This window comes from Gnatocerus cornutus, chromosome 9 (assembly GCF_029298725.1).
Source record: "Gnatocerus cornutus isolate USDA-ARS CGAHR chromosome 9, icGnaCorn1.1, whole genome shotgun sequence".
NCBI lineage: Eukaryota > Metazoa > Arthropoda > Insecta > Coleoptera > Tenebrionidae > Gnatocerus > Gnatocerus cornutus.
This window is the reverse complement of record NC_142241.1, coordinates 7,762,005-7,787,431: the sequence shown is the minus strand read 5'-3', so window position 1 is coordinate 7,787,431 and position 25,427 is coordinate 7,762,005. Positions and strand designations below refer to the sequence as shown.

The 25,427-nt window shown below is 33.5% G+C and overlaps 1 protein-coding gene across 1 annotated transcript; it reads left to right on the top strand.

The window, feature by feature from the left end:
- Positions 1-5,197: 5,197 nt before the first annotated feature.
- On the top strand, positions 5,198-23,786 carry LOC148168488 (T-cell leukemia homeobox protein 3-like). Its single transcript, XM_088045422.1, has 3 exons — positions 5,198-5,826; positions 16,118-16,346; positions 23,385-23,786. The coding sequence occupies exons 1-3, from the start codon at positions 5,364-5,366 to the stop codon at positions 23,599-23,601; spliced, it is 909 nt and encodes a 302-aa protein (XP_087901548.1). The 5' UTR covers positions 5,198-5,363; the 3' UTR covers positions 23,602-23,786.
- The last annotated feature ends 1,641 nt before the right edge of the window (positions 23,787-25,427 follow it).

Here is a 25,427-nt window from a genome sequence, read left to right as displayed (position 1 = left end):
GTCAGTTTTTAGATTGACTTTTCTGTTTTAAGAACGTAAGAATAAGAAATCTGGTTGGGTCCGTTTTGAGGGGATGGTGGGTGTATGAAAGTTTTAACCGGTAGAGCCCCTTGTGACCGGTACTAAACTTTGATATTGTTTTATTTGCTGGCCTCTCGCGGGTCAAGCGCTAACTAAATTACTTCCCCGGTCCGATTTGTATTCTGGTATTGCCTGTGTTTTGTTATTGCTCCGGGAATTGCTAGTTTTCAGTAAGAAATGACTTGGACGGCGGAGGCGGCAGACTCGCCTGAATTCAAGCTAGTGAAGAAGTCAAGAGGAAAAATATTTAACAAAAGACCACATTAAATTAATTTTAATATTAAACACAATATTTGTGGATGGAAAAAGTGGACGTTGCCAATTAACGTGTGTTCAATAATTTTATTTTACGTTTAATTGTACATAATAAGAATTTTATCTCGCAAGAAACGTTGTAATCCATTAAGTCAAACCTTTCATTTGGAAATTAAAATTAAGAATTTAAGCATGTTATTAGTGGCAATTATCAAATTATTACATGCTACAGAAAATCAATTTCGTATAAAATATTTCAAGCTTTATAGCACTATTATATTGATCTCTAAAGTAATTATACGTTACAGAATACCCCAGCAATTTAATTGCCTTGTCGATTTGAAACTTTAAAGAGATTAAGTCGATGAAATTGTCATCGTGCTTATTATTTCCAGTTAAGTGTATGTCGCAAATAAAGCTGCTTAAATCAATAAGAAATTAATGAATTTAACATGAAGATTGACATAAAGCATCAGACAAGTTTTTTTGTCAGCATTAGGTAAACAACGAACGCAATCTTTAATTTTTAAAATGGAAAAATATTATTTTTGAGCCTTTCAAATCTAAATGAGAAGTGACCCACGTCAACGAACGTCAAGAAAAAAAATCTCTAAAGTATTTGTGAAAATTTAATGGTCACTATAGAGAATTGTGGGATGGTAAAAATCTGTTCAAGTTACTGATGGCCCGTTATTAAAGAATAAAATGGGAAAAAAGTTACTCAAAATTGTTCACGATTTCAAGTTCTCAAATAATTCAGCGAACCAGTGGTGGACAAGTTTCACATTTTACATTCCGAGATTCTCTAAAAAACTAAGAACCAGCGGAAGGAACCCTTAGAAACTGAGAAACCTTAGATTCCAAAACAAAAAAACTTCATAATAAGACTATAAATTTATTATTTTCGAAATTTTTGTTTCAGAATGAACCAAAAAACATTAAAAAATTTCTATTTACATCGCGCAATTTTGGTGGTTTTTATCTTAGAACATTAAAATTCAGCACAAGAAGTTTAAGGATGAGCCATAAAAATCAAAATTTTAAATTGTATTGCGTAACATTCAAGTTAGAATTAGAACATTAAAATATGGAGATTTGTTTGTGCCAGAAAGAGAAATTTTAGAATTTGTAATTTCAACGACGAACTAAAAATATTCTAAATTTGCTAATAAAAATAGTAACTTTAGTAATTTTAATTCCAAAACTTTTACATTTAGAGAAGGTACTATCAAATTGCACAAAGTTTGAACAAAAACAAAAATTTCAAAAATTTTCAGTACCTATAAACCGGAAACGTTCAATAATTTCAATTAAATCCCGTAACTCTGGTAGTTTTGATATTACTTTTAAATTAGAGAACTTTACTATTACGGACAGTCTCTATGCCAAAATGCTTAAATTTCGGGCAAAGAAGAATTTAAAAAAAAATATTTATCGACGAATTAAAAATATTCAAAATTTACAAGCAAATACCCTAACTTTCTTTGGTAATTTTAATCCTATAACTTTTAGATTTGGAGGAGTTACTGTCGCAGACATTTTTATTCGGTGTTCCAAATTGCACAAATTTTGAACTAAAAAGAAAAATTTTAGAAATTTTAGAAAAGCTTTCAAATTGGTGCTTTTGATCCTACAACTTTTAAATTTCAACTCAGCCAAAATACACAAATTTCGAACAAGAAAGAATTATTTTAGAAATTTTTATTTATCAACGAATTAAAAATATTCAAAATTGACAAGTAAACATCGTAACTTTAGTACATAATTTTAATCCTATAACGATCAGATTTAGAGCAGTACTGTCTCAGCCATTTTTATTAGTTCTGCCAAATTGCACCAATTTTAATCAAAGAAGAAAAATTTTAAGATAATTTATTTTAAAGGTGAGCCGAAAAAGTCCAAAAATTTCGATTAAATTTTGTAATTCTAGTAGTTTTGATCTTATCACTTTTAAATTTAGGGATTTTACTGTTTCATACACTTTTACCAACTGTGCGAAATTCAAAATTGACAAGTAAACATCGTAACTTTAGTAATTTGTATCCTAGAACTTTTAGATTTAGAGGAATTATTGTCTCAGACTTTTTTATTAGCTGTGCCAAATTGTACCAATTTTTAACCAGAAAAAAAAATTAAAAATTTTTATTTTAAAGATGAGCCGAAAAAGTCCAAAAACTTTTATTAAATCTCGTTTTAGTAGTTTTGATTTTTCAACTTTTAAATTTAAGGATTTTTCTGTTGTAGACACTCTTATCAACTGTGTCAAAACGCTCAAATTTTGAGCAAGAAAACAAAATTAAAAAAAAAATTATTTACCGACAAACCAGAAATATTTAAAAATTGCTTTATTAAATAATCGTAGCTTTGGTAATTTTAATCCTACTGCGTTCAGATCCGGAAGAGTTAATATCTCAGACATTTCTATATGTTGTGCCAAATTTCGTAAATTTTGAACATAAAAAATTATTTTAAAGACAAGCCGAAAAAGTCCAAAATTCTGGTAGTTTTGATCTTACAACATTGAAATTTGGGAATTTCAGTGTTTTAGACACTCTTATCAACTGAGCACAAATTTCGAGCAAGAAAAAGAAATTTTAAATAATAATTTTATTTTTACTTTTAACCAGAAATATTCAAAAAAATATAGTTTTACGATACAATACTGTTCATATTGATATATGTAGGTATGTATAAAGAACTAAGAAAATATTTTGTGAGATCGAAAATGATGTTCAATCCACTTTACGTTGTTTTAGTAGTAGAATCTAGATAGATAAACATAATGTCGCAGCATCTAAGGCGTCCGTCTGTCATTGGTAATTTGTGCGGTTGTGTGTCTGTGATATCGTAAACCGGGAGCGAGTTTCCAGTTGAGTTATGAGACGAGTTGGAGTCAATCCCGTGGAGTAATAAAAAGCAGCCAGATCGAGCCTCTCGAACAATTCAGTGGCACTCAAAGATTTATAAAAACCCTTAAACATAACAATAGCGCGGCAGTTGGCATCGCATAAAACAAAAGCTAACCGCTATTTCTTACACTCCAATTTGCCGTGCTGCTCATTTGTTTCCACTCGCGCCATCTTTGAAAAATTGATGTGACGTCGACAAAGACGAAAGACCGGCAATCAGATCGAGCAGGCGATAAGGGATTTGCGAGAGAGGAAGAAAGACGGATCGCCCCAAGGCACTGTGAGCTATGGCACGCCGACCAACCGCATTGGAGAGTCGGATGGAGGATAAAACAAAGGAATGACTCCAACAGTACGCCACTAGAATACACAATCGGAATTGTAGATAGATCTATTGGTCATGCGGAATTTACAGAAAAGGCCACATCATAAGGTGGATTCCTGAGGCGATTACTGCAGGAAACGACCCATGACGGTTTTAGGGCCGACCCGCCACGGGACGAAGAATCATCCACTTTTTACCAGCGAATGTAACAAAGTTTACTATTTTTTTCATTATTTAGAGAAAATAGAAGAGAAATCAAACCAAAAACAGTTAAGGGCCACAAGGTTCGGATTTAAGACCTCTTCTCTGTTTTGTCAAATTTAAAATATTTGTACCTACCATAAAAAATAAAAAAAACTCAAAAATCAAATTTTCAAATTTTCTCAACTTTTATATCAAAGTTTGATTAACATTTTGGAAAATTAAGAACCAAAAAATAACACAAAATTGCAAAATTTGAAAACCTACAAATTTTTAGAATAAATTTTAACATCTTCAATTCAAAAGCAGTAATATAACTTTGTAAAATTCCTATTCTTATCGATCCTCGCGTTCTTTTTCTCTGCATTTTTAATTCATGATACTCCCTCGCACCGCTTTGAGATTTAATTTGAACACTGGTCGACACTAATTCGCAGTATTTTCCTGGCAAGTCCTGGCATCCACCCTTTCTCCCTTGTTTTAATCACTTTATCTACTGTGAAAGACCCAAAGAGGACGTAAAACTCGTAAAAATTATCACTTAATTACCTTTAAAATTTTATTATGATTTGTTCCCTTTATCGAAAATGAAAGCGGCCGTACTAAGAAACCCCCAAATTACCGCCATTATCCAATCGGTTTTACGATGCAACCGAAAAGATTTTTTAGAAAAAACTTGAATTTTGGAATTCGTGGAAACACCGCGACCACCGGAGAGACAGATCAAGTGGAAAAAGCAGAAGCATTAAAAAGACTCTTCAATTATTCATCGAGGGGAAACATAAAGGAAATTACATTACAAAAGAAGCTAATTCATTTATTAAACAGTTGAACGCGCATAATTGGACAGCGATTCTGAGAAAATCAAAATGGCTCCGTCGACCAACAAAATCAAAAGAAGCTAAATGGTCAAATAAAAAGAGCAAAAACGACGACAATTAATTCTTGAAACAAAACACTCGACTTGTTCCAACGGTGGGATGGAATTGGTTCTAGACAGGTTGTCCGTGGAGTACGCTGACCGCTTTGATTTCTTGCAAACTACCCCGTAATCTACATGCATAAAACAGAACAAGAGAATCGATCGGGCATTTATACATCCTGCTAAAACTAAATTTTATTGTTGGACGTAACATAACTTTATTACGATTTTTTTGCATGGGGCATATTGAAATGAGAAAATACGGATCTGTTTGAAAAAATAACGAGTTAATCCGCTCTTGTGCGGAATTAATTCGAAAATTCAATTACCCGGGGCGCACAGGCAACACCATCTGAACGAGCAAACCAAACCGCTTACTTGATCCACAAAAAAATTAACAGAAAGATATTCAATTTAGCAGGAATCAGTTTAATCCAATGGGAAATGGTGTAGGTGGGGCTAACAAATGCAATCTGGCCAATGATTGGGCTCGAGTTAACTACGTTGGCGATGCCATGGCAACCACTTAGTTGGTGGCTAGTGTACTCCTGACATTCGTTAAAGTTAGGTGGCTGCTTTCCGGTCAGCTCTTCAACTGTTTCGCGTGGTCCGGACTAATTAATTGAAACTGTGATAATGCGTAAACGAGTGCTTAATTAAATCAAGCAAAATGTCCGATCACGAGTTAACCGAAGACGATCACGAAATTAACGTTTTGGACACTGATAGTCGATTATCACATAGTGACAGTGAACCCCACAGCGCGCGGAGTCATTGTTCCACTCCAGAGAATGTGCCCACGTCTCACAGTTCCACCAGCACGGTCTTACCCTTCAGCATTTCGAATTTGTTAGGAAAAAACTTCGAGCACAAGACAGAACCAGACGGTGTCACGTCGCTTTACCACCAGAATTCTGCCATTTTTCAGCAGAGGGGTGCCTTGGGTGGCTTGGTGCCGTCGGGTTTTTATGGACAAGGTGTTTTGAGAGTGCCCGCGCATCGACCTCTAGGAGGCCCCGGGAGTCCCGCCGGAGGAGTCTTCAGCCCCTGGACGTTAGGGTTGGATCCGGTGCTACAGCGCTCAGCGGCGGCTGCCGCTTTCGCCTCACAAGTTGTCAAAGACAGACTCGCAGGTTAGTGGCTAAAATTTACTTAATTTGTGGAAGAAAAAGTTGCGTGTTTCAACCACCACCAGGGGGCGTCCGGTAATCTTGCAGTGATTGTTTTATGTGGAGCGACGGCTCCGAAAAGCGAATAACAAGACGCTGACACGCAAAGTGCTTCTCGGTAGCGAGATGATGACTGTAATTATTATGGGACGCGTAACACCGCCTAAAGGTGGTTCTTTCATGCGACTTCTTGTGACACCCGGAGACTACATGAATTGGGAAGTGCGCAAATATCCTTTTTCCGCGCTCGCAAATTAGCAGGAAAATTTCATTTTTTTTATGTATATTATTTACTAAATTTTTAAAATCTTTCTATACTATTTTTCTTTATCTAATTGTTTTACTTTCAAATTCACTAGGTTCTTCAAATTCTTTAGATTCTTTCAGCCCCCAGAGCCTAAAAGGCTTGAGATTTTTAGATAATTAAAATAAGTAATTAAAATAAAAGTCATTCAAATGCTTTAGATGTTTAGATACTGATTTAGGCTCTCTGGCTATTTTAGATTCTAAAAATTTGAATCCTTTCTTTTAGATATTTATTTTAGATCATTTTCATTCTGTGCTTTTGATAGTTCTAAGTTACAGTCTCAAAATTTTGCCAATTTTCAGAATTTTAGAATTTACAGATTCTTTAACTTCCGCAGCTGAGTGGATTTAAATTAGAAAAAAAGAAACTATACCGGGTTTGTGTCGTACCACTTTGGAATAAATTAAACTAACTAATCAGACCACATTGAACTAAAACTGGGGAAATGAGACTAAACTTCAGAACCATAAAAGCGAACATTAATTAAACAAATTGAACTAAATTAGCTTAGTTTGTCAATTTTAAGCAATTTATGTGCTACTAATTAATTAAAATCGTTCTTAGGATCCTGTAGAGTCTTTCAATCCTATGAACACTAAACACTTGCAAAATTCGTCTCCGTTTCCTAGTTATGCAAGCAGCAACAAACCATAACCGGCGACAAATAATTTTAATATCTTTTTCACTTTTTTCTTAACCTCAGGCTTGTGTAACTTGTGACAAAAGTGGGCTTGTCACAATTTCAATTTCTTTAAACAAACAGTACCGTTTTACATTAATTGAAATTTATCAGAACCTTCAGGTTTACATGACTTTCTCATCAACCACAAGTTTTAATACCACAATTAAATGTCTGGAAGAAGTTAAGTGGTTATTGTATTAAAACATTTGCTTTGGTCGTAATTACTGTTTTACTTTGCACAACATGTTCACTTTAAACACATACACAGGCCTCATATCTGAGTAAGTTGTCATTAAATTTTATTAGCGATATTTATCAACAGTGTTAACGTTTACATCTATTAAATGCTGTAATAGACGTAATTAAAATTAATAAAAATAATTGTGTTATGATGATATTTATTAATTAAGTAGACTCCATGTACGAGATAAGACAATGTCTTGGGTTTTTGATTACGTTGATGCGACGGGGAATTTTTATTTGGTGGTAGGACTGCAAGGGACTTTCATTGTACTTATAAAGTGGCCATTTATGCATTCAATTGTTCGTGATGACATTGTTACAAATTAGGGTATTATCTTGTTGACACGCCTACGACAACCGCAAAAATCTACGAGAAACGTTCTTTGAATTTCTCATAAATTTTTGAATAATTTTCGTTTTTATTGCTCTATTTTTACGATTTATTCAGTTTTTATTTTTGTTTTTATTAATTCGATTTTTTTATAAAACCGACGCACTGCTTTTCCAACATTGTCATCTTATTAATTCGAAATCATTTCTTTAATGTCCTCTTCTGGTATTTCCTGCTTATTTGCATTTAAACACGTTGCATTGCCTGTCGCATAATCGCAATGTCATTTATCAGTTTTTTTTTAACAGTTTACTTTTGATTTAATTATTTCATATTTATGTACATATGTACATTTGGCGCTTCTCGATTTTTATATTTTAATATCTATCTACTTACTATTTGTGAATTTATTCTATTATTTCTTATGTTTTCGATTCTCTATTTATTAAACGTTTATTTTTATTTAGTTTAATCCAAAATTTCATAGAACTTGTAGATAGAACTGCCTGAGGCTTCTAATTTCTTCAAAATAATCTCTGGATTTTCTGGATTCCATTATAACTTCTTTGGATTCCTTGAATTTGCAAAATTCACAAAATTCTTTGAATGTCCTAAATTCTTCTTTAGAACTCTTCAAATTTTTTAATTTTTTGCATGCTTTTAAAAATTTTCAGATTTCGGTCCTTCAAATTCTTGAGTATAATAAATTTTTACATATGACATGCATAACTAAAATTTTGGATTTTGAAGCTGTTTATTGAAATTTTTAAGTATTTGAGATTGTAAAAGTTTCCAGTAGAGAATAAAAATGTATTTCAACATATAGGTGTCCGGTAAACCGCGCACTACATTGAAAGAACTAAGGGGTCAATTTCAAGTTATTTAGCGACGTCGCTAAAGGTGTTAGCGACGTAGCAACGTCAATCACATCACAGCTACCTTAGCAACGTCGCTAAATAGCGACGTTGCAAACGACTTGACATTGACCCCTGAGACTCTTCTAAAATCGCAAAAAATGTAAAAAAAAAAATCCACACTCTCCGTTTTTGCAGTAGAACCAAAACAAAATAAAGACAATAGACAACATTGCACCAAATAATTTAAATTTCTAGTATTCAAAGTCATGGTAACATTGTTGTTGTATTGTTGCTGTTATCCGCTCAGTTCGTAGAAGAATAATGTAACTATAGTTTTATGTAAAGAATGCCGCACTGATCCACACTTTCAGAAATTTTTTACAACATGCTTTCGTTTTTTTTGGACTTTTCAGGGAATGTCTTTTTATCACAAATGCATTAGAATGTGAAATTATTGCACAGAAATCTTTAATTTTAACATAACATTTTAACTTTTCAATCCATCATATCTCGAAAAATTAAAGACAATATTTTTTAACATTATATCGGTTGACTATGACATCATCCGACAATATAGTAGTTTGCGACTTTCCAAAATTTCATTTTTTTCTATTTTTAAATTATTATATTCTACGAATCTAAAAATCCAAGTATGTTCACATTCTAAACATTAGAAATTTTAGATTCTCTGTACTTTTTAACCGTAGTTTTGTACTTAAAAAAAATCATTTCCATAATTAAAAATGTGCAAATTTAAAAAAAATCCATAAAAAAATTTGATGAAAATTTTAAAAGAAAAGTTAAAATATTTTTTTGCCCCGGAAAAAGTGTGACTTTGTTCATAATAAATGTATAAGTAGCAAACACGATTTGAGTATAAAATATGTAATTACCCCTAAATAAGACGTTTAAATGACATATTTAAATTCGAACCGGCGCACCCTCTGTGCAAGTCTCCAACAAACCCCATCAATTTTTCATTTAATCGCTGGTGACTAGCAATTTCGAATTGTTGAACTCTCGTCGTGATTAGATTGGTTAGAGTTTTAATGGAATTTTTAACCGAGTCTGATTTTTTCATTTCGTTTTTCCCAATTTAGCCTCGTCGTATATAAATCATTCAGAAAAACAACGCGATGCTTTTAAATTTATTTAAACCGGCGGAGTAAATGGCTTTTTAATTCGTCTGTCAAATTTTTTCGAGGGAGTATATGTAGCGCACAAACCAGTAAAAATATAAGTGGCGGTACAAGATATATGGGCGTGATGGCGGTACAGCCGCCAGCAAACTAAGTGAAAATGACAGAAAGCGGCGGCGAAACGGCACAGAATGCTTCGAAACGGAAAATTATCCCTCCGGTGGGTATTCAGAGACGCAACCCTGTTTCACTTCTCTTCTCCACAATTTGCTAAATTACAATCTGGCTCATTCAATTGCTCCGCTCGTTTATTTTAAAACGGACCTAATTATGTTGAGCTTAATTGCTACGGATATTAATTCAGATTAACCATCGAGAGGTCAAAGTTTCTTCGCATTTTTTAAATCTGACCGACTGTTAACCACCGCCGTGAAAAGTGGCCCCGGAATTTTCCGATGAGAAGGTGGAGTCGACGTTATAAAAAGCTCCATTTACATCCGATCCTTAAGCTGGGCGCATAACTTGGCTGAATTTTAATATAGCGCTTCAGAATATTCAGTGAAGTGAATTACTTTGGCAAACCGGCGCGGGAAGTTTCCAGCCGCCATCTTGTCCCCGGAGGCAGCTCACTTTAAAAGTTCCCGTTGCGAAAAGCTCCGGCTTGGATTTAGAGTGACTTCATATTATATGTAATATGTATTGATCTAAGCGAGCTTTTCGGCTTGCAAACCGCCGAACCACCCACGCCCCCGTTTTCAGCGAGCGGTTTCTTTTCAACTTTTTCTTTTAGCGAATTTTAAAATGTGGGAGAGATTGGAGAGGCGGTTTAGGTTTGGCAGGTGCGGAATGTACGAACGGTCGTGAGACGGAGGACAAATTTAAAAAGGGGCTAAAAAAAATTAATTTTAATTTTAATTCAACAAATTTAATAACATAACAAGACGTCTGATCAGATAACGAGCCGTTCCTGCATTTTTCCATGTACTTTTCATTAGAGTTTGCGCGACTGTAATTGCAGCCTGCATGCCTCAAGTCTTCCAACACAAATAAAAACAACACAAACAACAGAACAAGCAATCAAACACAAGATACCAAACGATAACAGACACGAACCCCAAAAGTAAATAGTTTGAAAGCAGGAAACCCTCAGTGTGTGTTTTAGAGCAAACGACAACATTATATGACATGAATTGGATATAGTCAATATGTACATAATGAGAGTTTTTGTTTAAGTGGTGGCCATTTTGAAGACGCCATTTCGTTGACTCAAATGTTATTATTGGGTCTATACACGCAATGGAACACTTATTAATTTACCATTCCAAAAACTAATCGGCAGAGAGCTCATTTACATCAAATTTACCTGCACGTTGTAATATGGGGCCATTATATTAACATGATGGCGGAAATTTCCGTTGACGACCGGTCGATATTAATAATCCTTTATGGAAATTTAACATGTCATATCTGGGTATTGACAATTTTACTTTTGATAGCCAGATATTATGTCTAATGTACTGTCATATACCTGTTATTTAATTTATTCATATGTGACGTTAACTTAAACGCCGTCCGTTTATTGATTCTATGGCTTGGAGGTTTTTTTACCAATATACATATCTACATGTTTGATCTGGCCACCCGGAATCAAAGAGTTTCTCTTGAAATTTGCCTTCCAGATGTGCCGTTGCAAAATTCTGGCACCAAATTAATTATCGGAGACACTTTGAGATTGATGCAATCAAATTTCACTTTCTATAACCTTCCAATAGTTAAATTAAATGGTCTGTTGATGTCATATTCAAATTCTTGTCTTCTTTGTATTAAGTATTTGAAATTTTTACTGGGAAATCTACGTTAAATCATCTTTTCGAGACTTTTTACTCATGCAATGATCCGGGAACTTTCATGTATGAATTTGCAGCTGTTTAAAAAATAAGCTTTTCAACCTAAACAATGTTTGCAGTCTTGCAGGTTTAAAAAGAGAAAAGCTGAAAATAATTTAGATCTAACAAATAGGGGAAGATGGCCTAAAGCGGGTTATCTCTTTATTATCTAAAAAATAAATTTAAGCAAAATTACTAAGTATAGTATACATTCGCCCCCAAAATAAAACAACCAAGTTAAAGAATCGCAAAGTGGGTAAATGGCAAGATTTACAATGTTTTTTCAAATTAATTTCAATGAAATGATTAATTTGCTAATCGGTACCGTAATCTGCAATAAATCCTGTTTCAAAATATCCACACACAAATTAAATGGCTTGAAACATATTTTATTTCCGGAGTTTTAGCGTTAGTCTACTTGCTTTGAGCCATCTTCCCCTAGTAAAAAAGTGCACATTTATGAAGATAAAAAGGAAAAACTTGAAAACCTTGAATACCTATTTACCTTGAATTCCTATTTCAGTGACTAATGTACCTAAGTAAAACTTGCCTTGAAACCTGAAAACTTCAGAAACTGTAAGTCTAGAAATGAATTACTTATTGAATCCTAAGCACCTAAAAACCTAATTTAAAATTTATTTAAAATTCAATTATCAAACAAGTGAGAATTCGTAAACTTCATTAAATTTATGAGAATAAAGAGATTTGAAAAGTCAGCATTAAAAATTAAAATCATCTGATTATCTAATTCTAGGGCTGAGAAAAGTTTGTACAAAAACTTGAAAATTTGCCAAACCTCTTAACTTAAAATGTAAAAATATCATAACGCGCATATAGGCGATGACCTATCATAAAAATTTGTAAATTTGTTGGGTTAAAATTGTAAACAGGCTGAGAATGTATTATCTGAACAAGAATCTGTCAGCTTAAGTCTGCAGGTTTAAGAAGCAATTGGAATCGAGAACTTGTGAGTTTCAGCAGCGGTCAGGATACAAGAATTTAAGATTTAGAAACCTGAAAAAACTTGACTACCTGATATGAAGAATTTGAGAGTGTATAAACCTAAGTACTAACTTATTTTATAGCACTAGTTTGGAGAGATTACCGATTTTAATTGATTCCCGAAAGACAGATCAAAGAAATCGTTTGTTTCTTCGTGTATAAATTTCGGAAACAAATAACAAATTATGCTCTTTAAAGTATTAATAAGACAACGAAAGATACGGTGGTCATCATGTTTTCTTAGTCCTGTGCTGGTCGCATCTCCTCCCCGCCAGAAAACCTGAAAGCTTTATGTTGTTTTGCATTAAACAACTGATTATGTTCATCACGTTTTGTTTGGTTTATAGGTGACTTAAGAGAGTCATGATTAATTTTCTCCAGATAGCGATGGGATTTTAATAGCTCTTTTACGGTTAAGTATGTTGTTTTAATACACAGCTATTGTGTCATAAATAAACTTAATAACTCACTCCTACTTATCCATCCCGTCTCATTTTGCACAGTTAATCACCAACCATTTATCGTATTTTATTGACACAATATTATACGATAGAAGAATTTATTTTATTGCACCTATTAACTGCTTCCACGAAATTTATTTTAATCACTCCGATTCGGAATTAATTAATTCCGAGGACTCGCTGTTTTTGCCTCGTGTCGCTAAGCTTTTAACGGCGGAATTTGGCCAAAAGTGGAGGGTGTTATAATGTGCTGAAACACTTTATGATATCGTCTTTATAACGACCTAATAACTTCACAGCACTACCATCTTCACGGTCCTCTTTACGAAACGATCGTAAAATTACCACGGCAGCGGCGGCGGCGGCGGCGGCGGAAAGCCTGACCTGAACTAGTAGTGGTGGGCCGTAATAATTACCCTAATGTTACGTGATTTGTGACGGAGGGCGGCGGCTTAATATTTAACACGGTGCTGGGAATAACGCGATCAAAAGAGCCGAATTTTAAGATTAATTACCGAATTCCTTCCGGTGTCTTTATTATGGTTTTTGCCGACAAATTATTTAGCTCGCTTCCGGTCACAATCCTTTTACATTTCAGAAGGTTGCGTTATAACTCTAAATTATTATTATTTATTGCGGTTGCGTTTTATTTCGAATAAAATCCGACAGAGATACCGACATTCTCTTGTCGAGAATTCCCACTCTAAGCTTCAGTAAACTTTATCATTTTAAACATCCCCCGCAGGTTCGCTCATTTATAATAAATGAGCCAATTTAAAATTCATCCGCGTTAAAAACTCTCTGATATTAAAAAAGTAGGTGTCAATTTTTCTTACGACTTTTTAACTTAATCTCCGCTGTGGTAAACAGAGACATCGAAGCGGCACTTTGTTGTCGTGGTGTAAATGTAATTGGAAATTTGTTTACTTACATAAGAACTCTGATATTACATCAAAGGTCAGCATTCCCTCTTCCTTTTAGTTTAAAGAATAATAAAACGGTCTCCTCCCAGCGATTTATCACAATATGTCATTTTAAAACGACCGAGGTGTCAGCAAAAGCCTTTCAACAATTTCTGAACCTCTTCTTTTGATTATCTAAAGTAACTGTCGGTAAGCAATGAGGCAAAGCCGATTACGATAATATAGTCAGTTATCGAAACGCAATAGACCTCGACGTTTCGTTACGTTTTGAGATAATTATAGCGAAAAAGAAAAATTAATGGCCTGGAAAACGCCAAATTGTTGCGGTCTGCTGTTGAAACGATGGCCACGCAAACCGAATCTGCTATAACCATGGAGGAAGAAAAGTAAATAGATTGGTTTCGAGACGAGAAAAAGTGCCAGAGTTTGGTTAAATTTATAAAAAGATATGAACAACTAAAGATAACGGGAATGTGAACAAACTTACATCGCGATCTAAGAACTATAAGGTTCTAAAATTTGCATTAAATTGATCAGTGTTCACGTTATCAGTATATAATTTATTAAGTATTTATTTAAAAAAATGACAGGATCTATTAATATCTTCTTTTTTTTACTTGATAGAAAATGTTTAAAAAAATCGCAAACCAAACAATTTATATTCTCGCAAGAAATCACTTAGAACCTTATAATTCTCACGTCGCGATATATCTATTACCGTAATCCGTCAAATGTAAAACGCCGTTTTTTGTCCCTTTTTGCATTTTAAAAGTTGGAGTCTTTTGTAATCAAAAAGTTTAAAAAAATTTCTAAAATTCCTGTTCTAAAATCTAGTTGTTTGACCCAGTCTGATGTGTCTGAGGCGGAAAAAGCTCCAAATTTAAATATTGGGAGCCTAAAACTACCAGAATTACTAGGTGCTGCTACCTTTAGAAAATTAAAGCCATTTTTTCCGTAACCACTGTTAGAATCTGCTCAATCGCCCCTCATTTTAAATAAGAGACGCGAATAAAGCAAGGCAAAGCACACGTCAATGAATGAATAATTGACGAACGTTAGAAATATTCCCTCGCTATGAGAAAGCCGATCGTAAACAGTAATTTACGTAATGCGACAAAAATAAAAAGTAACAAATGATTTTTATATTGTACATGAAAGGTACATATTACCGATTATCATAGATAACCGAGTATGAGCTTAACTACCAGTTAAGCTATTGAATTTTATTTGAAAACCTCCGAAGCACGTCGCTTACACTGTAATTATCCGCCATCTTGAATTTTATAATAAAAATGAGCATTTCAAACACGCCGTATTAACCACACGTAAAAAGATCATTAAGAAATCAGCCAATGGGAACGGTTCACGTAATAGGATATTTTTTATTTCCCCCAGATTACATCTGACAAGTAATAGAACAACGGCCATAACAATGCGGTTTGTTTGTCCATCAGCTACTGAAAAAAACAAATTATTATTGTCACATTAATTAAATATAATTTCATTGTTGCTTTGAAATAAACGTGTCGCAATGTGGCATTCTATCAAATTTCAACCAACTACTCCGCATCAATCACTAATTTTTATAGTGCTTTGACATTTTATTTAATAATATAATTTTACACGCGTTATTGTTTTTAATAGGAATTTATGTTTGCATGCCATGTAAAATTAAATGTTAAATTCGATTTGTATTGAATTTTAATGGCCGCTGACCTGGCAACGCACGCTCATATTAATATATTCACGTTTTACATGACATTTCTAGTAATAATTAACTGTTATTTATTGTAATCACAGGATCGAGCACTTTTAACATTACTGTTAACGCTCGGTTGCAATTATTTGATTTTGCATTATTGAGTTTCTAAATGGCTCGTACATCTTTCATTTAGACATTTGTAGGAAACCCACTTAAATATCTATAAAGTGTTTAAATAAAAAAAATCCACGCTGGAGTGGAAATGCGGTTATCCGCAAAAGTGTCATTGCTGACATGTGACAGGTTTCCTGCACAATCCTAATAAATCCCTAAAATGACAAAGAATCCTGAAGAATTCCAAAAATGCCTTAAAAAAACTATTAGTGATATAGGTATACTCTAAGTTTAGTCTGGAAGTTCGTTCTAACTTTAGCAACAATTTCGGTAAAACGTAATTCCACTCAGACTTTTAAATAAATTAGTCCTGCTCCGTGGAGTGGATTTTAAATTAATTATCCGAATGGAATGAAATGATGAAATCTTTAGCGCTCTTCTACCACGAACTCGAATTTTACCGTAAGAAATTACCTGTCTGTTATAGGACATAAAAGAACTTAATTACTTTTCTCGTTAAGAAATCGCTTAATTGACTGTAATTCTAAAGCAAATTGTAAAATCGTCTGACAAATCCCATTTTAACTCTATCAAATTTTAAATTCCAGCCACATTCCCGATGACGAGGCGAATCGGACATCCTTACCAGAATCGAACACCACCGAAACGAAAGAAGCCCAGAACGTCTTTCACCCGTTTGCAAATTGCGGAATTAGAGAAAAGGTTTCACAAACAAAAGTATTTGGCGTCGGCTGAAAGGGCAGCGCTGGCGAAAACTCTCAAGATGACCGACGCTCAAGTCAAAACGTGGTTTCAAAATAGAAGAACGAAGTGGAGGTGAGGAGTTTTTATGTCTTGGAGATACTAAACTTGTATTCAAAGCGATTAAAGTTCACGATATTGTCATAAATTTTGTTTGTACTTGTACAAGTGCTAATATTTTAAATGCCGGTTTGCAGTAAAGTTTAGCTGCTATAAATTAAATTCGCCGGTGTTATCGAGAGCATTGTTCTTGCATTTATGGCTTTTCAGTTGGTGTACAGATAAATAGTATAAATAACATTGTTTCATGCTTTTATTTCGGAAGGATTTTTGGATTTCAAAGACGAGATAAAACAGAACGAAGCAATTTTTTTTAATGACATGTAACTATTTATTGCTATTTTAGAACAATTTTACTGTCTTAAGCATCTTCCTTGGGTGTGCCAAATTGTAAAAAGTTTGAACAAAAAATTTTTATTTTTAGAGTGAGCCGGAAAAGTCCAAAAATTTCGAATTAATGTTATGACGAATACATATCAGGTTGTTTTGATTTTACAACATTTAAATTTGGGGATTTTACTGTCTCAAACGCTTTTAGCAGCTGTGACAAATTCCCAAATTTTTGACCACAAAAAAAATATATTTTGAAGATGAGCCTAAATACTTCAAAATTTTCGACCAAACCTCGTAACTCTGGTAGTTTTAAACTCACAACATCCAAATTGAAAGTTTTACACTCCTACACCAAAGAAAACTTTCAAAAATTTGTAGTTAGAAAATGAGCCAAAAAAGTTCAAAATTTTCGATTAAATCTTGTAACTCTAGTAGTTTCAATGTGACAATATTCTAATTTAGAGGTTTTACTATTTTAAACATTCTTCTCAACTGTGCTAAATTGCACGATTTTACAGTCTAGAATAGAAATTTTAGAAACTTCTTTTTCAAGGACAAACCAGAAATATTATTATTTTTTTAATTTTGCTGTTAGAACATTCAAATCTAAATATTTTACTGTTTAAAAAGCTTTTAGTAACTCGAATAACACAAATTTTGAGCATAGAAAAGAAATTTTAGAAATTTTTATTTTGAAGATGAGCTGAAAAAATCCAAAATTTTAGAATAAATCTTCAAACTATGTTTTGATTTTTCAACATTCAGATTTAGAGGTTTCATTGTCCCAGACACTCTTATTAACGGTAAAAAATTGCAAACATTTTAAACAAAAAATTTTTTTTTAGAAATTTTCATTTTAAGGAGAATCCCGAGAAACCCAAAATTTTTGATTAGACATACTGTAGTAGAAAATTTAAAATATCCTTTGTTTCTAGAACACAAAAAACACAAAAATCAGAGAAAGATTACTCCCCTACTACATGTTATAGAGTGCCTGTGAACAAAAATATTTCAAAAATTCCTCTCTTGTTCAAAAATTTTGAAAGCTCTCCTCTGGCAGACTAATTAAGTTCCAGCCTGATAAATTCGAACGGTGCTACTCAAACTACTAAATCCACTTTTTGGCTCTCAGAGATGTGATATTTTCTTGTCCTTGACATAATCGAAGATTTGGTTTAACGAGGCGGTTGCCATCTCGCCGCCAAAGCGATACAGATGGTATTAGTGTAATTGACTGAAGGTTGGTTGTCTGAGACGACGTCAAGCGCTGGTAAAACACACCCTAATCGAATTTCGCCTCGTCGTTTATTCCATTTGTTTCCTTCTGTTTTACGTCGTTGATCGTTCGCATGCAACATCAACCCAGTAATATGGATTTAACATCCACCGTAATCGCTCTAATTTCACTAGTGCCGCCGCCACCGCCGCCGAGTCCAGATAAAAGGGAAACCCGAGAGAATCTAACGCATTTCTCGGTTGTTGATTAAAACCGGAGTTATGTCGAGTAGTCCTTTGTAACAAACTGCCTCGACTTTTAATTACCTGTTCTGTAATGGACATACCGTGTTTAACAAGGTAGTGGCGCCGGCGGGGTACAATTGACAGTCGCAGCCCCACATCGCGACAACACGATTTCAATTGGGGCATTAGTAGTCGTTTTTTCCGGCTGCCGATTTATGGTTTGGATACCACAATGAGCTTTTTACCGCGTTCGTCCAAATTTCAAGTTTCATGTTAATTTTGCCAATTCGATCGCATTCCAGGAATACCGCTCCTCCAAAACCCTTGTCCACTTTTATCTGTTTGTTGTGTATTTATTACACCGCTTTAAAAGCTTCCTTTTTGATTGTAGTTGTGGAAGTGGATACTTGTAAAACTGAGGAAATGGTTGTTTGTTGTTGCTTGTCGTTGCGCAAGTACTTTTAATGATTTAATTTACTCAAGTAACTGTCGTTCGATAAATCAACGATGTAGAAAGCGTTCCGTTAAAACCATTTTTTAATCCCTTCGTAACTACGTTTTAAATACTATAACGGTTGACTTCTGCGGTTTTGTTTAGGTGGGACAGTGCGTGATTTCGATGTAATTCCTAAATTGTGGGATTATATCCGGGTTTAGTAATAGCTCAAAAACGAAATCTGGGAAAATGACAATTTGGAAATAAGTGGACCACCAAATTTTTTTTCTAGAACATTCTAATTTAGAAATTTTACTGACTCTATTAAGTGTGCCAAACTATTTTGAACAAAAAAAAAATTAAGAATTTTTGTTTTAAAGATGAACCAAACGAGTGGTAGTTTTGATCTTACAACATTCAAATTTCGAGACTTTACTATATATTTCGAAGACTGTTATCAGCTGTGCAACATTAGTACATAAATTTAGACCAAGATAAAATTATTTTAAAAACAATCATTTTAATACCGAACCAGAAATATTCAAAATTTTCTGCCAAAAGAAAAAAATTGAAACATTTTTATTTTAAGAATGAGCTGGAAAAGACTAAAATTTTAGATTAACCCTCCTAATTCTGGTATAAATTTTGATCTTATAACATTAAAACTTAGAGGTTTAACTGTTTCAGACTGACAAATTTTACACCCAAATACAGAAATTTTAATTTTAACGCCCAAGTAACACTATTGTAAATTTTCAATTAATAAATGATGTAACTTTTATAGTTTTAGTCATATAAGATTCAGATCTTGACGTTTTAGTGCCTCAGGCACTTTAATTAGATAACTGTGCTAATTTACCTTAAATTTTGAACAAAAAAAATTTTTTTTTAATATTTTTATTTTAAAAACAAGCAGAAAATGTCCAACATTTTGAACTAATAGTTTTGATCTTACAACATTCAAATTTTTAATTCAAGTTTTATTGTTTAAAAAATTTTCAGAAATTGCGCGACATTACACAAAATTTATCCAATAAACACCAATTTTAGAAATCCTAATTTTTTATTTTAAGGATGAGCCGGAAAAGTCCAAAATTTTGGTGGTTTAACTGTTTTAGACTTTTATCAACTGTGGCAAATTGCACTATTTTAGACCCAGAAACAAAAATGTTTGAAATTTGTATTTGAACGTGCAAGAAAAGCTATTCAAATTTTCTATTAAATTTAATTAAAATTAGATTCAGATTTTGACGTTTTACAGCCTCAGACACTTTAATTAGGTAACTGTGCTAAATTTCATAAATTTTGAACCAGAAAAACAAATTTTAGAGATTTTTATTTTAAGGACAAGCAGATAAAGTCCAACATTTTGGATTGAATCCCGAACTCTGGTAGTTTTGAGCTTACCACATTCAAATTTTGATTTTATTGTTTCAGACATTTTCGTTAAACTGCACATTACACAATTTTAGACCAAAAAACACAAATTTTAAATTTTTTTATTTAAATAACGTAACTTTAGTTATTTTAGTCTTACAACATTCAGACTTCAAGGTTTTACTGCCTCAGACACTTTTATTGACAATTATAAATAAATTTTAAAGAAAAAAAATTAAACGATTTTATTAGAAAGATGAGCTAAAAAAATTGAAAAAAATCAATAAACCTCGTAATTTTTATAATTTTGATCTTACAACTTTCAAAATTGGAAGTTGTAATGAAAAATCCTAAAAATAAAATTTTGAAGTACATTGAAAACCTCATTTATTGGGCTCTCTAAGTCTTAAACAATTCCATAATTTTACAAATTTTGATGAAAAACTAAGAAATTAAAAAAATTAATTAATCTATGCAAATAGCGCACAGCTGTATATTTTAATTAAGTACATCACACATGTCATATGGTGGTTGGTGTCGAGTCACACCTCAGAGAATTTTTGGGTTGCAAATAGAACCAATTGGCTTAATTTGTAATTTAAAATACAGATATAAAGTTTTTATGATCCGAATATAGAGAATGTGAAAAATGTGAAGCTCCCAGAGAATCAAATACAAATTTAGCTTAGAGCTTAGCCACGCCACTTGATATTTTATCACATTGGCCAAACCGAGAGATCGGTGCGCTGTGCAGCGGAAAAAATTTGAATTGTCCAGTTTGGGGTAAAAAGAGTTAAAAATTCGGGTTTTTTCACGTGGGGAGAGTTCTGTAGTGTTTAAAGTGAGTTTATTTGTTGGTTTTTTGTGATGTAAACGTCCGGAATACAAAAAGTTCATCCCACATTCGGTCGACATATTGTTGTTTCACAGCGCCACCTACACCTCAATTGCTTGCCATATTTCCGCTCAATTTGTAATTTTTAATATTTTTATGGACATTCAGTATAAGAATGATGTTCAAGTAGGTGTAAGAACCTACTAAGTAATTCCATTACCTCAAATCATAGCGAAATATAATATTCAGTTAGTCGGCGGCACATCCCATTCCACGCTAACAATTATTGAATAATTACACGCAATTACCGGAATTAATTGTTAAATGTATTTAACTTGACAGAGTGTTGCGCTAATTTATTATATGTGGCAAATGTGCTATCGGGGTAGACTATGTAGATCATAATTAAAATATAGCCGGGACCGCAACAGTGCTGCAGGCGGCTGGCTTTAGTGCTTTGTTAATAATTGAACGTCAGGTGCGATTAGTGAAACGCCTTTTACTCCATTCTCTAAAGTACCGAGCGGCACAGTCGCCATTTTCTCTCAAACAAACTTTTTCACTTAGTTAAGTCAAGATTTACCATCCACGAATCAACGATTAGCTCCAGCTGTGAAGAAACCACTCGCGTAATTATTAAGTGGGCGGGAGTTAATTAAAATGAAGCGGATACAGAGAGTTCCGCTCGACTTTAATCCGGGTACTGATTAGATGTGCGCCCGCGTAGTTTAATTAGTGTGTTAATTAATTATGAAAGCTTCATTGTATCAACACCTAACGCTATTTAGATAATGTTCTCCGCTGTTCTGTTGCTGTTCATTATTCCCTAATTTTCGGAATTGTTTAATTTGTTTTTGGGAAAATTAGTTGCCTGCTATTCCACTAACTAGTGATGTAGGGGTAGTCAGAATTTGTTTTGAAAATTGAAGAATAAAGAAGAGAAACCGGGAATAACTGCAAGCCCGGTAATTAAGAGTTGAATTTAGGGGAGGAATTTAATCAAAAGTTAGGGGGAATACGGTAATCCTCCTTCGTGACAGGTTTTAAATTTTAAATGTGTTAAATTTTTTTGAAATTTGATTGATTACTTGAATTCACTATTTTTTTCGTTTTAATTTTTTTACATCGTATTGTTTAGATCGGTAGAACTCTTTTCGACATTTTCAAGTGGATTCTTTCCATGCTCCATGTCTACAGATTCTCTATTTTCTTCAGATCCTTTTTATCTTAGACATTAGGATTCGGAGTTTTTAAATCTTCATTTTCCTTCTGATCCTCCAGATCAATTTTATTCTTCAGTGTCTGTCCGTGGGTACCTAAGAAAAAGAATAATTTTCGAAACTATTGAAGCTAGATGAGTATTTATGGCTCATCAATCGCCTTTCCAATCCTTGAATAATTTTGTAACAGTACCAAAAAAGTTTTTTTTTCTAATTTCAATCAAGCTTGACCTAATAAAGCGAAAAGGTTAAAATCCATTAAATTCTTAAAAAGTCTGTCCCACTGGATCTAAAATGAGATTACAAAACACCGAAATTTGCCAAACAAACTGCTAATTAAGATTATCTGTCGACACGCGTGTAAATTCATGCCCCTTAAACCGAACACAATAACTAATTTAAATTTTCTTGCGATCCTTGAAGCAAAACAAAAGGTTTTGAAACCCCTAAAATTAGCTCCTTTATTTGTAAATCCAAACATGAAAGCTTAAAACGAGAGAGTAATTTCTCCGTTCTCCGTTTTTGTTTCCATTTGTCGATCAGACCGAAAAAAAGAAATCATCAATTGATTGACATTGTACAACATCTGATGGGGCCCAATTCACGGGCTCCAGTACTGCCAATTTGACGCCGTAAAAGCTGTTGTATTATGCAGGAGCCGACAGAGCGATATCTTGAATAATGTAACTCGACATAGGTCTAGTATTTAGGATGTTAAATATTCACACGTGCAGTCGACACTCACCTATCAGTTTAGCAACAATCGTTCTTATTCTGGGGAGAAACGCGGAAACGGAAATCAGCCGTGATGTGTGTTAGAGTTAATAGTTCTTTCGCGTTTTACAAATTGACACAAGTACGATAATAATAAAATGTGTTGCAGATTTTCTTTGTTACTGCTACTCTAACTAATGGCCATTTAGCTGGAAGTGGTTTTGTCACTACGTACGTTTTACTTGATTAACAGAGCACGAATAGTGGGAGTTAGGGTAAAGCTTTTAGCTGTTGAAAGACGAATTTCGAATAAATATTTAATTTAGAACGATCACATCGAAGTCCTAGAAATTATTAAAGAGTTTTTAAACCGCGGCTGACGAAACGGAGAAAGACGTCACAGCATTTTAAAATCCCTTGTCAACTCAAAATGTTATATAGATCAGGCCAGACTCGGAAATGAACTCTCTGGGTAACTTACGATGCTTCTGTAAAGATATGTACACCGCGTCTTACATTATTCAAACTATCGCGTAAAAATATCATGGGATAAAATATAGCCATGTAGAGACATAAACACAATGTCCAGTCAGTTCTCACAATGTAAACCACCTTTAATTGCGATGTTTTCTCGTGTGAACAAGGCTAATGATTCGCTAAAATTTCTCTCTTTTTAGACGCCAAACTGCGGAGGAGCGAGAAGCCGAACGCCAGGCAGCAAATCGACTCATGCTCAGCCTCCAAGCAGAAGCCTTGAGCAAAGGTTATATGAGTGAAGGTCCACCTCCTACCTCAGGTCCTGGGGATACAGCCTTGAGCGCCTTGCAGAACCTTCAACCGTGGGCTGGGCCATATAGCGCTCCTCAGCCTGCTCTTGCCGAATCCATGTGTTAAAAAGACAAGACTTAAACAAAGTGCAATCGAAAAAGTGTGTTGAACGGACCGTACTCCCGACTGAACGCGAAAAGTAGTGTGATCTGTAAATGTATGATGAAATTCATTCCTAGGGTTAAAACTGTAGATATGAGTTTAATGTAAGCACTAGAGTAATTGCATAAGAATAAAATGTATGACACATTTGAGACTGTTTTAAAAAATACCCTCCTCTCTCCTGAAGGTTCAATCCTGAAGAAGCGAGCGAAGAAGTGGCTACAGGATAGTTCTTTAGCGACGACTTCTCTAAGATGTGGGAAAATCAACCCCCAATTTTAACAATAAAAATGATGGCAAAACACATTGTAACCGGAATTTGCTTTTTCTTTCCTCTCTTTGCTTTTGATTCTCATTCAAAATTTATTCTGACCTTTCTTCCTCTATTTGCAACTTCATAATCGACATTCTGGATCAAAATTTCAACTTTATCCCTGTTTCTCATGTTTTATTTTTGTTATCTTCAAACTTTTTATTTATGTCGTTCTATTTTGCGTTCATCATAATCTACGTTCTCTTGCTACGTCAAGGTCTTTATTCTCTTGATCTCATTATTTTTTTTAATTAATGTGATCCTCCAGAACTTTGCATCTTTTCGATTTTTTAAATTGTTAAAATTCTTCGTATTACCACTTAAGTCCGTGAGATGCTAGAATTTTAAATATACGGTTAAATCCTTCGAATCCTTTAACTTCTGCTAATTTTGTTAGTAGTCTAAATCTTTTATATCCTCCAAATTCTTAAAAACTGTTTATATCCTTTAGGTTCTGAATCTTCTCATCATTTAGATTTTTTAGCTTCTGCTAATTTTGTGATTTTCCTTCAGATCTGTTTAATTCTTCAAAGGCGTCAAACTCTTGCAAATCCTTGCAATTTTTCTGGTGATTTAAATTTTTAATATCCTCCAAATTCCTATAGGGTTTTAGATCCTTTGGGTTTTTTAGCAACAGCAGAATCTTTAAACCTTTCATATTTTTTGATCTTTTTTTTGACCCTTTGGATTCTTCAACATCTGCTGATTTTGTTAATAGATTAAATCTTTTATAACCTTCAAATTCTTAAAAATTGTTTAGATCCTTTAAGTTCTGAATCTTTTCATCAATTAGATTTTTTAGCTTCTGCTAATTGTGTTGTTCCTTCAGATCTGTTTAATTCTTCAAATGCGTCAAACTCTGACAAATCCTTGCAACCTTCCTGGTAGTTTAAATTTTTAATATTCTCCAAATTTTTTTTATATGCTTTTTAGATTATTTGGGTTCTTAGCTTCAACAGTATTTCTAGACCTTTCATATTTGATCTTATTCTTTTTTTGACCCTTAGGATTTTTCAACATCTGCTGATTCTGTTAGTAGTTTAAATCTTTTATATTCTCTAAATTCTCAAGAATTGTTTAGGTCAGGTCTAAATATTTTGATAATTCGGATTCTTTAGCTTCTGCTAATTGTGTTGCTTCTTCGCATTTGTTTGATTCTTTAAATGCGTCAAACGCCTGGAAATTCTTGCAACTTTTTTGGTAATTTAATTTTTTTATATCCTCCAAATTCTATATGGTTTTTAGATCCTCTGGGTCTTTTAGCTTCGACAGATTCTCTAAACATTTAATATTTTATTTTATTTTTTTTATTCTTCGGATTCTTCAACATCTGCTAATTTTATTAGTAGTTTAAATCTTTCATATCCTTTAAATTCTCAAGGATAATTCAGATTTTTTAGGTTTTGAATCGTCTCATCATTTTAATTATTTAGCAGATTTTTTTAAACAATTTTTATAATTATTCTGTTTAAAATGT

Coding starts and splice junctions, on each gene's coding strand:
- LOC148168488 (XM_088045422.1), top strand. CDS start 5,364: ATGTCCGATCACGAGTTAACCGAAGACGATCACGAAATTAACGTTTTG. Junction 5,827..16,117: donor TGTCAAAGACAGACTCGCAG/GTTAGTGGCTAA, acceptor TTTAAATTCCAG/CCACATTCCCGATGACGAGG. Junction 16,347..23,384: donor AATAGAAGAACGAAGTGGAG/GTGAGGAGTTTT, acceptor CTCTCTTTTTAG/ACGCCAAACTGCGGAGGAGC.